The sequence below is a fragment of the Lissotriton helveticus genome, chromosome 2_2, assembly GCF_964261635.1.
Source record: "Lissotriton helveticus chromosome 2_2, aLisHel1.1, whole genome shotgun sequence".
NCBI classification, from domain to species: Eukaryota; Metazoa; Chordata; class Amphibia; order Caudata; family Salamandridae; genus Lissotriton; species Lissotriton helveticus.
The window spans coordinates 372,289,370-372,308,132 of NC_136060.1; the positions used below are offsets into that span (position 1 = coordinate 372,289,370).

The 18,763-nt window shown below is 46.3% G+C and overlaps 1 protein-coding gene across 2 annotated transcripts in view; it reads right to left on the reverse strand.

Moving 5' to 3' along the window:
• Nucleotides 1-18,763, reverse strand: part of HTT (huntingtin) — a 1,924,961-nt gene that overhangs the window by 832,230 nt on the left and 1,073,968 nt on the right. For both annotated transcript variants that reach the window (XM_078678546.1, XM_078678545.1), the window contains one exon: nt 33-240. In XM_078678546.1, coding sequence (XP_078534672.1) covers nt 33-240 — 208 coding nt within the window. The remainder of the gene's footprint in view (nt 1-32; nt 241-18,763) is intronic.

Here is an 18,763-nt window from a genome sequence, read left to right on the forward strand (position 1 = left end):
GAGATAAGACTGGTTTTGCATACAAGCCTTACTTCAATGTCTGATGCACCTCCGACCACCAGCTATAGTTTGTGTAGTTGACAAGAAGCAATATTTGACACCACAGAAGTACTAGGGATGGGTGAGTCGGTATCATGTTCTGAACCAGAGCACTGAGACTTTCCAAGGTGTAGAAGCTGCCTTCAGAGCCGTCTCCTCTAAAAAGCCTTGTAGCAGCTGCTGTGATTCTTCTGAACACCCCTGTGGAAGAGCAGTCATGAAAACAAAAAGATATAGGTGTATGCTTTGGACATAAAAATAAGATATACAATCTATATGTTAACTCTGGTGACAAGAATATGGGGCTGTTTCGCAGATGTAAATTTGCAGTAAGTCCAGCAGCACACATGGCCAACCGTTAGTAATGCAACATCCTCCCATAGAATATAATGGAGGCAGAGACTTAAAATAGAACCCAATAAATGTTAAAATAAATTAATTTACTTAGACTTTAAAAAAAATATATCTACATTTAATTTATTAGCAAAACAATTATATATACATAAAAATAAAATATTCAGCTATTTCAAATCACAGATATTGGCGTGTAAAGGTGAAGTGAAAATATGCATTCTTTTTATCCATTATCATCATGTACTCCACTCCTCAAGTAATCTGTATACCTTCTTGAAGAGTGTCCATTTAGAAAGACAGTTTAGTTAGCGGGATTTAAAATGAACGTAGACGCTAGAGGTGAGTCACTTTTACCAAAGCGGATGCTCTCTGCACTAAACAGTGTAAACGGGTTATATCGTCAGGCAGTGGCTACATATGAGATGACATTGGTTTGCCGGTCGGTGGGGCAAGGTAGTCATACCTTTCACTCTATAAATTATGTGGATTTTTTTTTTTTTTTTTTAACTTTATTGTGCAATGCAAGTACGGTTACAAGTATGGGCCTACAACCACAGGGGCCGGCCGCTAGAGTATCATAAACATGTTAGAACATCAGAAAGTATCGGTCGATGGCCCAGAGACTTGGCTACATACAGGATTAAAGGCTCTGCAACACAGGATGAAATAAGGATATCAAGATTTTATTTTTTGGAAAAATACAAAAGAAAACAAACAAACAAACAAAGTTCAAGGCGGAAACCATTGTAAACGAAGCCTGCTCCAACGGGGGGGGGGACCCATAATAAGGTTAACAACCAGGCAACCAGGAGATCGACGGAAACCGCCGGGGGGGGGGGGGGTAGGGCCAGTGGGGAGGTTGGAGAATCAGAAGAGGAATAGATTCATCCAGGAATGTCGGATCAGGGGGACGGAGAAATATCCAGAGTGTCATCCAGTGGGGGTGTGCAAATGTTTCCTCGATAAGCATTCCATTGACTCCAGATTCTATTCCACGCCTTAGGCGTGCCCCTAGCCATATACACGGTCTTTTCGCGAAACATACACCAGTCCATACTCTCCTTCCACACTGACACGGTGGGGGCCCGTCGGGAACCCCACCGCTGGGCAATTTCTCTCTTCGCAATCATGTTCCCGAGGGCCGCCCACCGGGTCTGGGCGACGCTGTAATCATTAGGCTCCCACACATTTAACAAACATCTCCGAGCCTCAGGCAGCAGAGCAACCCCGGTAACACACTCAATCACTGCATGCACACGGGTCCAATATGCAGCCACATCCCGGCACTCCCAAAGGATATGAAGGAAAGTGGCACTCAAACCACACCCGCGTTTACACAACCCATCCGAGGAAAAGCCCATGCCAACCAATCGAGGAACAGTAACATACACCTGATGAAGAATTTTAAGTTGGACGAGACGGAGACGGGCGGGAATGGCGACCTCCTTTGGGGAAGACACTGCCGACTGCCAGTCTTCGTCATCCAACTCCAGCCCGTCCCCAGTCCAGGCCACCCTGAGACGCACAAGAATATCAGCCCGAACGTTGATCAATTTCTTATATATTAGCGATATCGTACTATCGGGCAGGTGACCATCGAGTATGCGGTCCTCAAGCGGGGAGGACTCGGGAACATCAGTGCCGGCGGAGAAGACCGACGTCAGGGCATGGCGGATCTGTGCATACCGGAAAAACTCCCTATCACTCAACTCATACTCGTTCTGAAGGACCGCAAAGGACTTAACCGCGCCCTTCACCCAGAGGTCACCCACTCTGCTTATACCTATCATGTCCCACTTCTCAAAACCTTTCGATGTCCACAGGCTTCCCAGTCTTTCGGACGCATACAAAGGGGTAGATCGTGTCAATCGATCGGACCATCCCATGGCCGCACTCGCATCCTTCCACACATGCACCGCAATCCTAGTCGGTCCAGTCAAATCACTCCCTGCTGCCCGAGAGTAGAGTGCCCTATTGTAGTCACCGCCCGGCAATTGATGCCTGTCCATCTCGAAAGCCGGATTCGGACTGGGTGCATACAATGCGTGATTGATGGCAGACAGCTGGGAGGCCCAATAATACCGCCTGATATCTGGGAGCGCTATGCCCCCATCATACCAGGGGAGAGTCAGTTTTACGAGAGAAATTCGCGCACGACCGTCCCAAACGAGCCGTCTCCGTAAGCCCTCCACCTCCCGAAAATAGCTCGCTGGAATGACGTCGAACGAATTCTGGAGTGCATACAGAAATCGAGGCAGAGACATCATTTTAAAAAGTGTGGCGCGGCCGAGTGGAGACAACGGCAGTCTACGCCACCGGGCCACGTCCAGTCTCAGCCGACGGAGAGGAGGAAGGAGATTATGTTCATAGCGGGCAGCGATATAAAAATTCCTAAGTACCTGAAACTGGAACGAGAAATTTGAATGGGAAATCTACTTGGCAACGAGGGAAGGCCACCCGAGATGGCTTATACACAGGATTTCGACCAATTTATAATAATCCGGAATTCTTGCCAAACGAAGACAGGACATCAAACAGGACGTTAAGAGACTTACGAGGAGAGGTAAGATACAGAAGAATATCGTCTGCATACAACGAAACTCGGTCTTCGAAATCGGGGGCCCACCGGATGCCCTTTATCGACGGCTCCCATCGGAGCCAGGCCGCAAGCGGTTCTAAAGCCAGAGCAAAGAGAAGGGGGGACAGCGGGCACCCCTGTCTGGTACCCCTCCCGAGAACGAAGGGCGCGGACACACGACCGTTGACAACGACCTGCGCCAATGGTTCCTTGTATAAAAGCTGCACCCACCCGACAAATTCCGAACCAAAACCAAATTTCGCAAGGGCGGCCCAAAGATAAGGCCATTCAATCGTATCAAAGGCCATCGTGGCGTCCAAGGAGGCCAAGATGGCCGGCTCCGAAAGAGACCCTGCTCTCGCGAGAACACCATGCAGCCGCCTCAGATTGAGATGCGGTATAAAACCGGATTGATCCGGATGGATCAGGTCACAGATAACAGAAAGCAAACGATTAGCGAGAACCTTGGCAAGAACCTTAGGCTCCGCGTTCAACAGGGAGATGGGCCTGTATGATGCGCAAAGGTACCGAGGTTTACCCTCCTTGGGAATGACTACGATCGTTGCCAGACGCTGGTCACAAGGGAGAGTTCCCAGGTCACGTGACTCCAGAAACATATCACGGAGATATGGAGTGACTATCAGGTCGCAGTTTGTACAGCTCGATAGGCAAGCCGTTCGGGCCCATAGCCTTGCCGGAACGGAGAGAACGAATCGCGGTCGCAATCTCATCCACGGACAGCGGTGCATCCATACACTTCCGATCTTCTTCAGAAAGGCAAGGCAACGCGATGTCGCGCAACAATGAATGGGAGTCTTCTTCCTCCCTTTCGGACACCGGGGAGTATACACCATGAAAATAATCCGCAAAACACTCCACTATCTCACTCGGGTCAGTCACACTCACACCATCTAAAGTCTGAATCACAGGAACCACACGACTCGCTCTCTCCCTCTTGTCAAGCCATGCAATCAGTTTACCCGCCTTATCCCCGACATCATACAGTTTACCCTGCTGCTCCCTATACATCGACTTGGCAGCATCAGTAACAAGAGATTTATAATCTAGTTGCTTCAGAGCAAGGGCGTGGAGTCTATCCTTGGTGACACCGGACTCTAGGTCAGCCTCCAATTCCAATATTTCATCCCCAAGACTCACCACCTCCTGATTCCTAACTTTCTTGCTTTCCGCAATTAAGGATAGGGCCTGCCCACGGATAACAGTCTTAAAGGCCTCCCATAGTGAAACAGAGGAAGAAACAGACCCCTCATTCTCCAGGAAATAGTGGTCCAGGGACTTTACCAAACTGTGACGGGTTTTGGGATTACGCAAGTGCCAAGGGTTGATAGGGGCAACCCGTCCCCCAACATTCGCCCCAGTATCCATACAGAACCACAATGGGGAGTGATCGGAAATGCCCCGAGCCAAGTGTCTAATTTCCCGAACAGAAGAGGATTGGACAGCGGGCATGAGAATGTAATCAAGTCTGGAAAGACTCCCATGGGCCCCAGAGTGAAAGGTGTACTGACTGAGTCGGGTGCATCAGTCTCCAGCAGTCCACCAGACCAAAAGTGTCCAGGAACCCACGTAGCCATGACTGAGAGTTGGGAATATCCCTCGGGGGGGTGACGATCCAAAGTGCCAGAAAGTACCGCATTAAAGTCCCCACCGATGAGGAGGATACCTTCAGGGAGCTCCAGTAACAGACGACCAATATCTGAGAAGGTAGAAGTCTGGAGACCCGGTGGAACGTACACAGTGAGCAAAGTAAGGGACCTACCCTCCCACCTACCGGTGAGGACGGCGTAGCGCCCTCTGCCTTCGAGGATTACATCGTCAATCTCGAAAGGAAGAGAAGACCGAATCAAAATACCCACCCCTCTAGAACCAGAGGTAAACCCGGAGTGTGCAACCAGTCGATAACCCCACCTATTCATTGCATGACACATATTTCCCACCAAATGCGTCCCCTGCAAAAGTACCACGTCAGGAGACAAGCGACGCATATATTGCAGCACCACACCCCGTTTTATGCGGTCGCCCAATCCATTAACATTCCAAGACATTAGCCTCAACCCACTACCCCCATCCCAACAGATAATGCAGGAGTCACCCCACAAAGAGCAGAACATTCGAAGCTTGAAAGAAACCAATACGTCGCCTTGAGAAAGAAAAACAAACTCACAAACACCCCTTCCCACCCCCAACCAACTCCCGTTACAACTCCCCCCTCCCTGCACCCCTGCAGAAGACTAAATAGCCACCCCAACATGCAGTGTGCCTGTCGCCCTAACAGTCCCAATCTACAGAAAGACCCCAGAGGAGGAAAGAGGCCCATCTCCCCCGCCACCCTAGAAGAACAGCAACAAAAAACATACATAGAAAAAGCTCAGAATCCAGCTGACCAATGTCACGTATCGGGAAATAGGGGCCGAGTCATCAGTTTTAGCGAGGCTCACCACCCTCGGCACCACCAGGGTGCTCAGTGCGATCGCTCCGGGCAGGCAGAGAGTCCAGCCAGTCACTCACAGGTTCCAGTCGATCAAAGAAAAGTGTCAGTTCGTCATACTCCACACGAAGCCTAGTAGGGAAAAGCATTGCGTATTTCAGGCCCAGGTCTCGCAGACGTCGCTTTACCCCCTGAAAACCCATCCTTTGGCTCTGGACGAGCTGAGTAAAGTCCGGGTAAAAGTTGACTGTAGAGTTCTCGAATTTCACCGGGCCGCTCACCCTCAAAGCCTGTAGGATAGCATCACGGTCTCTGAAGTGAAAAAGCTTTGCGATGATAGGCCTCGGAGGGGCGCCCAGTTTAGGCTTACCACCCAGAACTCGATGGGTGCGCTCCACTGCAAAAAACTTGCTCAGTCCAGAAGGGGCATGATGGTTCAGGACAAGATCCTCAACCAGGAGATGCGTCGGGAGATCCCTGGAAGTCTCCGGAACACCTATGACGCGAATGTTATTGCGCCTTGCCCTGTTTTCAAAATCCTCCAACCGTTGAGACAGAAGATCACCAGCCGATTTCAGAGTGCCAGTCTCGGTCTGAAGCTCAGACACATCGGCCGTGAGGCTAGAAGTCTTCAGGTCCAACGACTTCACTTTCTCGTTGGTTTTAGCTAGGTCGGCTCTGATCAGGGTGACATCGATTGGCACAGAGTCGATTTTACGGGCAAGAGCCTCATACTGTTGACCTATGGTCTCCTTCATACTGGCAATGGCGCCCATGATTTCCTGAAGAGAGAGATCCGCAGAGACGGTGGAATCGTCCTTGGGGTCCCCCGGGGGGTGGCTAGCGCCACCAGGAGATCCTTTAGTTAGGGTGTACCGGTCTATAACATTGGATTGGACCGGGCCCCCTCAGAGAGGCGTCTTAGTCTTCCGTTTCTCGGCATCGATCCTGGCAGCCATGCTGGAAAATGCACCCCGGAGGGACCCGTGGGACCTGGTAAAAATGGCCGCTAGCGGGCAAAGCAACAACAGTCCACGAGCCAGTGGCCGAGGCAGGGTCACGGCCCAATCCGACTGCATAAGGGGCAGATGGTACATATATAAGGGGTCCCCGTAAGAGAGGAAGGTGTATTGTAAACAACATACACTGTATTTATATAAACAAATACAAGAACCTTTTTGCAATTGGTAATTTTATTTATTACCCAATGCTCAGTGATTGCCAGAAGACAAAAATTAATCACATTAATTCATAAATGGTCAAGCCCCAAGGGGAGAAAAAGGGGGAAGGTAGAAGTGCTCAGTGAAGTGTTAGTTTCAGAAAAAAGTGACACAGTATCGAAGAAGTAACCAATGTAGTACCAGTTAACAAACATAGGTCAGAGCAATTATAAAACACAAGCCCAAATAAAGGCAAAATACACAATTGTTCATGAAAATGAAATTCGACGGTCACATCTATTTAATAGATGAATCTTGGGTGTGCCGGAATTTCGACAAAGGGAACACGTCGACGTTTCGACCCCTACAATTAGGCCAAATGAAGTCCTTTCACGGGGTCTTCATCAGGACGTCACAAAGAAGGGAGGGGTGGTGGGGCAGTTATATCTAAAAGGGTTTAGGAAAATAAGTTTTAGTTTGTGTTCATATAAATGACATAAGAAAGAAGAATATATTACAATATATTACAAAAATCAATTACCATGGAGTACGGCCCAGCCGGGCTCTGTACATGGGGAGACGTGCCACGCGGTTCGTCGCGGTCAGTCTGAATGGAGTGGATATCTCAAAATAAGGAGGAGACAAGATAATCAATCAGGGTTGACAACCTATTACATACTCTAACTATTGGAATTGCTATGCCCAGTTTCTACTCTGGGCTTCAGTGCCAGTAAGATCACAACGTGATCAAACATGGCGGTGTATCCCACCCATAACAACCCAACACGAATATTTAGAGGTACCTCTATGCCAATATTATGCCAAGCGTCTGGGATCCAAGGACTTTAAGCAACCGCTTGGGGACAAGGGGAATAAACAAACGCGGCAAGGCCAGAGAGCAATCTCAGGCTGTATGTTAACTCTCCTATGGTAAAAACATGGAGGAAAAATATTGAGGAAAAATATTATCAGGTGATACAGGGCAAGTCGTACTCCCAAACGGAAGTGCACGCTTCAGAATAGCAAACACTTACATAAAGCGGGACACGGTCCGCATCTACTTGAAGTTGTATTTAGGAGCCTCAGCAACTGATTAGCGCGGCAGGTATACGCATCAATGCCCCCGGTGTGGGATAATATTTTTATCTGTATTATTAAAAAAAGGGCAATGATCAGTGATTTGTACAAGGGACACGCTTTTTACAATACGTCAGCTTTAGCAATTACTCACACAGATAGCCAGCTGGCACGTTGTGTAAGCACAATTCCACACTTGGAATCCGCCGTGACCGCAGAGCGGAGTTTTCGGTCAGGGACAACCAATGTCTTGGATGTGAGTATTCCAACTCTAGGCAGAAAGTCGTTTTCCAACTCTTACAATTTTCACGAGCTGGAGGGTACAAAGGGAAAGTCAAGGGAGTGTGCTGAGCGCGCGGTTTGCTGAAAGGAACTCAGCATTACAAATTACTCACGGAACAGGACCAACACGGGCAGCCAACGTCTGCTCTGGTTCTCACGAAAAACTCTGTAGCAGCAACACGGAGTTTAGGGGCGGGGCCAGATTATGTCTCGGGTAGGTAGACAAGGAAGGTTTACAATTAGAAGACAGACTAACGCGGCCAGGCTTCACATTATGCCGTGCCTCTTTTAAGTTTTCTAAAGAACGGATTTCTGAAAGCGAGAATTCTGAAATTACATTTAAAGTAGATGGTGCAACTCTAAACGCAGTAGGTTGAAACCACATTACATACAACTATATCATAATGTTGTCAATGTAGATCTAACTATAAATATACATTTCAAATGAGCATCCCATAGAAAATGTAAGTTATTCCTTTTACAGTTATCAATGGTGTTTCTCTAAAAACAAATATTGATATTTATAACTCAGAAGGTGCAACTCTCACGCAGGAGGTTGAAACCTATCTAAGAATATCACAGATGGCTATTTCATCATGGCATTGACTGAAATAAAATTGGCGTGTTGACTCATTCATTGTTACACAATTGATTTCAGCCCAGTGCCGCCAATTGGGCAAAGCTGCTGTCCTGTTCATTTAAACCGTTCTTAATGGAGTCCAGAAGGGACATCCATTTGGATTCTCGTGTGTTCAGTGCCAGGGGGAGATTACCACCCCTTCTGCCCAAAGAGACCTTTTCTATGACGAACCATCGTAGGTCTGACACAGTGTGTCCTGCTTGCTGCCAGTGGTCTACCAGAGGCGCCCCTGCTACTTTACATCTTAATCTGCTGGAATGGGACGAGATCCTGGATTTTATTTTCTGTTGGGTTTGTCCCACATATACCTGGCTACATGGGCATCGGATGATATAAATAACCCCAGAGGAATTACAGTTCGTGTGATGTTTCAAATTATAAATTCTACCACCATGGGCAAATGTCCTGTTGGTAATAGTCTGGTTGTAGGTACGGGTAAACTAGTTTTTTATCAAAAAGTCTTAGGTCTCTTGCTAGCTTTTCAAGTTTTTTCGTTTGGGCCGTGGTATCGAAATCTTTAATCGTAGCTTCCAGATTCTCCACTGCCTCCTTTGCTTTAGTTAGTGTTTGATCTCCCAAGATCTCAGCCTTAAGATCAGCAATTTCCTTGCTCAAGGATACTACCTGTTCAGCTGCTGTCTCCACTCCCAGCACCATCCAGTGCCGGGAGCAGTTATTGGCCACGTAACTAAAGCCCTCTTTAAACTTCGGTACGTCTACAAATATCACAGGTTCAATTTTAATTTGTAGACCCACCGGAATTATATTTTCCTGCAAATATCTTGTGAAAAGGTGCCCATGTAGCCGGGTTCTGATAAGTTTTTTCTCTAGTCTTTCCAGACGTGAGATCTTATCGTTGAGAGTAATATCAATGGTGGGGACAGTTGTAGATAAAAAAGTGGTTGACAAATCCTTGGTTAATTGATTAATATACTCCTCAGTATAAGAAAGTAATTCAGATTCCACCATGGTATAAGCAAATTAGATTAGGAAGGTAACCTCGCAGGTCAGCACCTGCTCAGAGGACGTTACAAAAAGGGGGGTTAAACCCATATAGTCACGGGGACCTGGGTGCTAAATGGTACATATATAAGGGGTCCCCGTAAGAGAGGAAGGTGTATTGTAAACAACATACACTGTATTTATATAAACAAATACAAGAACCTTTTTGCAATTGGTAATTTTATTTATTACCCAATGCTCAGTGATTGCCAGAAGACAAAAATTAATCACATTAATTCATAAATGGTCAAGCCCCAAGGGGAGAAGGGGGAAGGTAGAAGTGCTCAGTGAAGTGTTAGTTTCAGAAAAAAGTGACACAGTATCGAAGAAGTAACCAATGTAGTACCAGTTAACAAACATAGGTCAGAGCAATTATAAAACACAAGCCCAAATAAAGGCAAAATACACAATTGTTCATGAAAATGAAATTCGACGGTCACATCTATTTAATAGATGAATCTTGGGTGTGCCGGAATTTCGACAAAGGGAACACGTCGACGTTTCGACCCCTACAATTAGGCCAAATGAAGTCCTTTCACGGGGTCTTCATCAGGACGTCACAAAGAAGGGAGGGGTGGTGGGGCAGTTATATCTAAAAGGGTTTAGGAAAATAAGTTTTAGTTTGTGTTCATATAAATGACATAAGAAAGAAGAATATATTACAATATATTACAAAAATCAATTACCATGGAGTACGGCCCAGCCGGGCTCTGTACATGGGGAGACGTGCCACGCGGTTCGTCGCGGTCAGTCTGAATGGAGTGGATATCTCAAAATAAGGAGGAGACAAGATAATCAATCAGGGTTGACAACCTATTACATACTCTAACTATTGGAATTGCTATGCCCAGTTTCTACTCTGGGCTTCAGTGCCAGTAAGATCACAACGTGATCAAACATGGCGGTGTATCCCACCCATAACAACCCAACACGAATATTTAGAGGTACCTCTATGCCAATATTATGCCAAGCGTCTGGGATCCAAGGACTTTAAGCAACCGCTTGGGGACAAGGGGACAAGGGGAATAAACAAACGCGACAAAACTCCGCTCTGCGGTCACGGCGGATTCCAAGTGTGGAATTGTGCTTACACAACGTGCCAGCTGGCTATCTGTGTGAGTAATTGCTAAAGCGGACGTATTGTAAAAAGCGTGTCCCTTGTACAAATCACTGATCATTGCCCTTTTTTTAATAATACAGATAAAAATATTATCCCACACCGGGGGCATTGATGCGTATACCTGCCGCGCTAATCAGTTGCTGAGGCTCCTAAATACAACTTCAAGTAGATGCGGACCGTGTCCCGCTTTATGTAAGTGTTTGCTATTCTGAAGCGTGCACTTCCGTTTGGGAGTACGACTTGCCCTGTATCACCTGATAATATTTTTCCTCAATATTTTTCCTCCATGTTTTTACCATAGGAGAGTTAACATACAGCCTGAGATTGCTCTCTGGCCTTGCCGCGTTTGTTTATTCCCCTTGTCCCCAAGCGGTTGCTTAAAGTCCTTGGATCCCAGACGCTTGGCATAATATTGGCATAGAGGTACCTCTAAATATTCGTGGTGGGTTGTTATGGGTGGGATACACCGCCATGTTTGATCACGTTGTGATCTTACTGGCACTGAAGCCCAGAGTAGAAACTGGGCATAGCAATTCCAATAGTTAGAGTATGTAATAGGTTGTCAACCCTGATTGATTATCTTGTCTCCTCCTTATTTTGAGATATCCACTCCATTCAGACTGACCGCGACGAACCGCGTGGCACGTCTCCCCATGTACAGAGCCCGGCTGGGCCGTACTCCATGGTAATTGATTTTTGTAATATATTGTAATATATTCTTCTTTCTTATGTCATTTATATGAACACAAACTAAAACTTATTTTCCTAAACCCTTTTAGATATAACTGCCCCACCACCCCTCCCTTCTTTGTGACGTCCTGATGAAGACCCCGTGAAAGGACTTCATTTGGCCTAATTGTAGGGGTCGAAACGTCGACGTGTTCCCTTTGTCGAAATTCCGGCACACCCAAGATTCATCTATTAAATAGATGTGACCGTCGAATTTCATTTTCATGAACAATTGTGTATTTTGCCTTTATTTGGGCTTGTGTTTTATAATTGCTCTGACCTATGTTTGTTAACTGGTACTACATTGGTTACTTCTTCGATACTGTGTCACTTTTTTCTGAAACTAACACTTCACTGAGCACTTCTACCTTCCCCCTTTTTCTCCCCTTGGGGCTTGACCATTTATGAATTAATGTGATTAATTTTTGTCTTCTGGCAATCACTGAGCATTGGGTAATAAATAAAATTACCAATTGCAAAAAGGTTCTTGTATTTGTTTATATAAATACAGTGTATGTTGTTTACAATACACCTTCCTCTCTTACGGGGACCCCTTATATATGTACCATTTAGCACCCAGGTCCCCGTGACTATATGGGTTTAACCCCCCTTTTTGTAACGTCCTCTGAGCAGGTGCTGACCTGCGAGGTTACCTTCCTAATCTAATTTGCTTATACCATGGTGGAATCTGAATTACTTTCTTATACTGAGGAGTATATTAATCAATTAACCAAGGATTTGTCAACCACTTTTTTATCTACAACTGTCCCCACCATTGATATTACTCTCAACGATAAGATCTCACGTCTGGAAAGACTAGAGAAAAAACTTATCAGAACCCGGCTACATGGGCACCTTTTCACAAGATATTTGCAGGAAAATATAATTCCGGTGGGTCTACAAATTAAAATTGAACCTGTGATATTTGTAGACGTACCGAAGTTTAAAGAGGGCTTTAGTTACGTGGCCAATAACTGCTCCCGGCACTGGATGGTGCTGGGAGTGGAGACAGCAGCTGAACAGGTAGTATCCTTGAGCAAGGAAATTGCTGATCTTAAGGCTGAGATCTTGGGAGATCAAACACTAACTAAAGCAAAGGAGGCAGTGGAGAATCTGGAAGCTACGATTAAAGATTTCGATACCACGGCCCAAACGAAAAAACTTGAAAAGCTAGCAAGAGACCTAAGACTTTTTGATAAAAAACTAGTTTACCCGTACCTACAACCAGACTATTACCAACAGGACATTTGCCCATGGTGGTAGAATTTATAATTTGAAACATCACACGAACTGTAATTCCTCTGGGGTTATTTATATCATCCGATGCCCATGTAGCCAGGTATATGTGGGACAAACCCAACAGAAAATAAAATCCAGGATCTCGTCCCATTCCAGCAGATTAAGATGTAAAGTAGCAGGGGCGCCTCTGGTAGACCACTGGCAGCAAGCAGGACACACTGTGTCAGACCTACGATGGTTCGTCATAGAAAAGGTCTCTTTGGGCAGAAGGGGTGGTAATCTCCCCCTGGCACTGAACACACGAGAATCCAAATGGATGTCCCTTCTGGACTCCATTAAGAACGGTTTAAATGAACAGGACAGCAGCTTTGCCCAATTGGCGGCACTGGGCTGAAATCAATTGTGTAACAATGAATGAGTCAACACGCCAATTTTATTTCAGTCAATGCCATGATGAAATAGCCATCTGTGATATTCTTAGATAGGTTTCAACCTCCTGCGTGAGAGTTGCACCTTCTGAGTTATAAATATCAATATTTGTTTTTAGAGAAACACCATTGATAACTGTAAAAGGAATAACTTACATTTTCTATGGGATGCTCATTTGAAATGTATATTTATAGTTAGATCTACATTGACAACATTATGATATAGTTGTATGTAATGTGGTTTCAACCTACTGCGTTTAGAGTTGCACCATCTACTTTAAATGTAATTTCAGAATTCTCGCTTTCAGAAATCCGTTCTTTAGAAAACTTAAAAGAGGCACGGCATAATGTGAAGCCTGGCCGCGTTAGTCTGTCTTCTAATTGTAAACCTTCCTTGTCTACCTACCCGAGACATAATCTGGCCCCGCCCCTAAACTCCGTGTTGCTGCTACGGAGTTTTTCGTGAGAACCAGAGCAGACGTTGGCTGCCCGTGTTGGTCCTGTTCCGTGAGTAATTTGTAATGCTGAGTTCCTTTCAGCAAACCGCGCGCTCAGCACACTCCCTTGACTTTCCCTTTGTACCCTCCAGCTCGTGAAAATTGTAAGAGTTGGAAAACGACTTTCTGCCTAGAGTTGGAATACTCACATCCAAGACATTGGTTGTCCCTGACCGAAAACTCCGCTCTGCGGTCACGGCGGATTCCAAGTGTGAAATTGTGCTTACACAACGTGCCAGCTGGCTATCTGTGTGAGTAATTGCTAAAGCGGAATTATTGTAAAAAGCGTGTCCCTTGTACAAATCACTGATCATTGCCCTTTTTTTAATAATACAGATAAAAATATTATCCCACACCGGGGGCATTGATGCGTATACCTGCCGCTCTAATCAGTTGCTGAGGCTCCTAAATACAACTTCAAGTAGATGCGGACCGTGTCCCGCTTTATGTAAGTGTTTGCTATTCTGAAGCGTGCACTTCCGTTTGGGAGTACGACTTGCCCTGTATCACCTGATAATATTTTTCCTCAATATTTTTCCTCCATGTTTTTACCATAGGAGAGTTAACATACAGCCTGAGATTGCTCTCTGGCCTTGCCGCGTTTGTTTATTCCCCTTGTCCCCAAGCGGTTGCTTAAAGTCCTTGGATCCCAGACGCTTGGCATAATATTGGCATAGAGGTACCTCTAAATATTCGTGTTGGGTTGTTATGGGTGGGATACACCGCCATGTTTGATCACGTTGTGATCTTACTGGCACTGAAGCCCAGAGTAGAAACTGGGCATAGCAATTCCAATAGTTAGAGTATGTAATAGGTTGTCAACCATGATTGATTATCTTGTCTCCTCCTTATTTTGAGATATCCACTCCATTCAGACTGACCGCGACGAACCGCGTGGCACGTCTCCCCATGTACAGAGCCCGGCTGGGCCGTACTCCATGGTAATTGATTTTTGTAATATATTGTAATATATTCTTCTTTCTTATGTCATTTATATGAACACAAACTAAAACTTATTTTCCTAAACCCTTTTAGATATAACTGCCCCACCACCCCTCCCTTCTTTGTGACGTCCTGATGAAGACCCCGTGAAAGGACTTCATTTGGCCTAATTGTAGGGGTCGAAACGTCGACGTGTTCCCTTTGTCGAAATTCCGGCACACCCAAGATTCTTCTATTAAATAGATGTGACCGTCGAATTTCATTTTCATGAACAATTGTGTATTTTGCCTTTATTTGGGCTTGTGTTTTATAATTGCTCTGACCTATGTTTGTTAACTGGTACTACATTGGTTACTTCTTCGATACTGTGTCACTTTTTTCTGAAACTAACACTTCACTGAGCACTTCTACCTTCCCCCTTCTCCCCTTGGGGCTTGACCATTTATGAATTAATGTGATTAATTTTTGTCTTCTGGCAATCACTGAGCATTGGGTAATAAATAAAATTACCAATTGCAAAAAGGTTCTTGTATTTGTTTATATAAATACAGTGTACGTTGTTTACAATACACCTTCCTCTCTTACGGGGACCCCTTATATATGTACCATTTAGCACCCAGGTCCCCGTGACTATATGGGTTTAACCCCCCTTTTTGTAACGGCATAAGGGGCAGAGGCACACTTCAACTGAGCCGGCTGGACACGGATGGGAACTGCCCCGCAGTTCGACAATGCCAGAAATCGAAAGCGAAACTGAAAGTTGAGGTAGGGCTACTGGGGGAAAACCCCTCCGCCGATGTTGTTTAACTCCGTCCCGGCGTTACAATCCACCAAGACCCCGGCTCACCGACGGGTGGGCCTCAAAAGTTCAAAACGACGTAGTTTCGGTTCCCAAAGTCCAAATCAAAATTTGAAAAGAGTTATGGCATCAGCTAGGGTTCATCTGCAATAAGCCGCCCAAAAATTCAGGATTTCGTCAGGATAAAATGCGAAGAGTGGCGAGGGTCCGGGGAGCTCTGTGCTCACGCGGCCATCACGGACGCTCGCGTAGCTCCTCCCCCCAATTATGTGGATTTTCAAGCAGCACCCTCCCTCGCCCTCTTCGGTCTCTGTTGCATCACTCTCCTCTTGGTGGACTAGTCTGACTAGAGTATTTGATTGCAGTAATTATGCATGGAGTAATGGTTGGACCAGTGACACGTGTTCAGTCTGTGCTGGTTCTAATGGCTGGGATGGATGAGTGATCTGCAGTGACTAGTCAACAAGGCAGAAACCTTCTCTAACAGTCTCTCATCATGCAATGGATTTCACTTTTTTTTTTTTTGCTTTTTACTGAATTACTGAATATTAATGTTACAGGGTATTTTTCAATGTCAAAACAATGCCCGAGAATTCAGAGAAATAAAATAGATATAATGGATAGACAGTCTTCCATTATACAACATTCTTGATTTATGTGCAGTTTGACATTTCCCAACCTTTCTAAAAAAAACTTAAAGAATGGGGATTTAAAATCTAATGCAAGGTCGTCCAAAGTATCAGGTTATTAAAAAAAAAAAAAAACCTTTACAGCCTACCACACATTTCACATAAATGAACAAGTTACTTACCTTCGGTAACGCTTTTTCTGGTAGATACAATATCTGCCTGTGGATTCCTCACATTGTGAATATCCCCTTGCGTCAGCAACATTCGGAAATTCCTTTTTTCGTAGCCTCGCGCCGACGTGGAGTCCTGACGTCATAGAGACACGACCTCGCTCGCGACTACGCTGACGTCACCGATGCCTATAATAGGCCCACGCCGGCGTGATGACATCAGTTCCGCCCTTTTTTCCGTGCCATCGAGGCACACGGACGGACCAATGACAGTAGAAATGCACATAGTATACACAGTACACAATAGTCAAGGCAAAACACACAGTGTTAAGCAAAAGCAGGAAAGCAATTGAAACATTACCTTGACAACAAAATATATATATACATTACATTACAGTAACTCTGGCATAGAAGAGCGGACAACGGGGAGGCGGGTGGGTCAGTGAGGAATCCACAGGCAGATATTGTATCTACCAGAAAAAGCGTTACCGAAGGTAAGTAACTTGTTCTTCTGATAGATACATCTGCCGTGTGGATTCCTCACATTGTGAATAGAGTTCCACAGCAGTCCCCACTCCCGGAGGAGGGTGTCCACTCTTCTAAACCAGGAAATCATGGAGGACAGAGCGAGCAAAGTGACCGTCCCTCCTCACCTCGGAATCCAAGCAGTAATGCTTTGCGAAAGTGTGGAGAGAAGACCAAGTTGCCGCCCTACAAATATCTTCAACAGGTACACCTCTAGCCAATGCCGAGGATGAAGATTTAGCCCTTGTAGAATGAGCCCTTATACCCTCTGGAGGTTCCTTACCGGCCAAAGAGTAGCAGATCTTTATGCAGAGGACGATCCATCTCGACAAGGTTCTTTTGTGGACCGCTCTTCCTTTCTTGCAGCCAGCAAAACCAACGAAGAGCTGGTCTTCCAAACGAAAGTCCTTGGATCTGTCCAAGTAAAAGGACACTGCCCTCTTAGGGTCCAGGCGGTGAAGTCTCTCTTCCTCCTTAGAAGGGTGAGGGGGAGGATAGAAGGCAGGTAGGGTAATGGACTGTCCTAGATGGAAGGGAGTTACCACCTTAGGCAGAAAAGCAGCCCTGGTCCTAAGAACCATTCGATCAGCATGAATGGTCAAGAAAGGGGGCTTGTGACTAAGAGCTTGAAGCTCACTTACCCTCCTTGCCGAGGTTATTGCAATGAGGAAGACTGTTTTAAGGGTAAGAAGCCTCATGGGACAATTGTGGAGAGGCTCAAAGGGAGCACCCATCAAAAAGGTCAATACAAGATTCAAGTCCCACTGAGGCAAATAAAAGGAGTAGGAGGGAACTTATTTGTGAGGCCCTTCAAAAACCTTAAAACAACAGGTGATTTAAAAAGAGAGGGCTGGTCAGGCAAATAGAGAAATGCTGACAGTGCAGAAAGATAACCTTTCACCGTGGCAACAGCAAGACCCTGCTGAGCCAGAGAAAGGGCAAACTGGAGAACGTCAGACAAATGGGCTTTCAAAGGGTCAATAGACTTTTCCCCACACCACGAGACAAATTTCGCCCATCTATAAGAATAGACAGACTTAGTGGAGTCACGCCTGGCTGACAAGATGACATCCACAACGTCAGGCGGGAGGGAAAAGGAAATCAGGTTGCCCCGCTCAATCTCCAGGCATGAAGGTGCAATGTCTGGAGGTGGGGGTGTAGAACCTGCCCCTCCATCTGAGAGAGGAGGTCTGCCCTGAGAGGGAGACGGAGCGGCGGGTGAGAGGAGAGGTGGAGAAGATCTGTATACCACACCCTTCTCGGCCAATCCGGGGCGACCAATATGATTTGGGCCCGGTCTTGACGAATCTTCCTCAGAACCCGAGGAATCAAGGGTATGGGGGGAAATGCGTAAAGGAGTTGACCTCTCCAACTCAACTGAAACGCATCCCCCAAGGCTCCTTGCATCGGATACTGGAGACTGCAGAATGACGGGCAGTGAGCATTCTCGCGAGTGGCGAACAGGTCCACCCGAGGAGTTCCCCACGTCCGAAAGACGTGACGAACTACCTCTGGATGAAGCCTCCACTCGTGGTCGGCAGAGAACTGCCGACTGAGACTGTCCGCACGAACGTTCAACACTCCGGCCAGATGATTTGCCATCAGACAAATCCGATGGTCCTGAACCCAGGACCAGAGACGCAGAGCCTCTCTGCAGAGACACTGCGACCCCACTCCTCCCTGCTTGTTGACGTACCACATCGCGGTCGTGTTGTCCGTCAGGACTTGAACCGACTGACCGCGAAGGGAAGGGAGGAAGGCCTTGAGCGCCAAACGAATCGTCCGCAATTCTAGAAGGTTGATATGAAGCAACCTTTCCTCTGGAGACCAAAGCCCTTTGACCTCCAGGTCCCCCAGATGAGCACCCCACCCGAGAGTGGATGCATCCGTTATCACTGTGGCTACTGATGGAGGCAGATGAAAAGGCTTCCCTTGTGACAGATTGCCTTCCACGCCCCACCAAGACAGATCCGCCGCAGCTGATACCACTGCCTGCGGAGGCACCACTGGAGTGCCCTCATGTGCCAGCGTGCATGGTTGACCAACAGAATGCAAGAAGCCATCAGACCGAGCAGGCGAAGAACCTTCAGGACTGGAACGACCG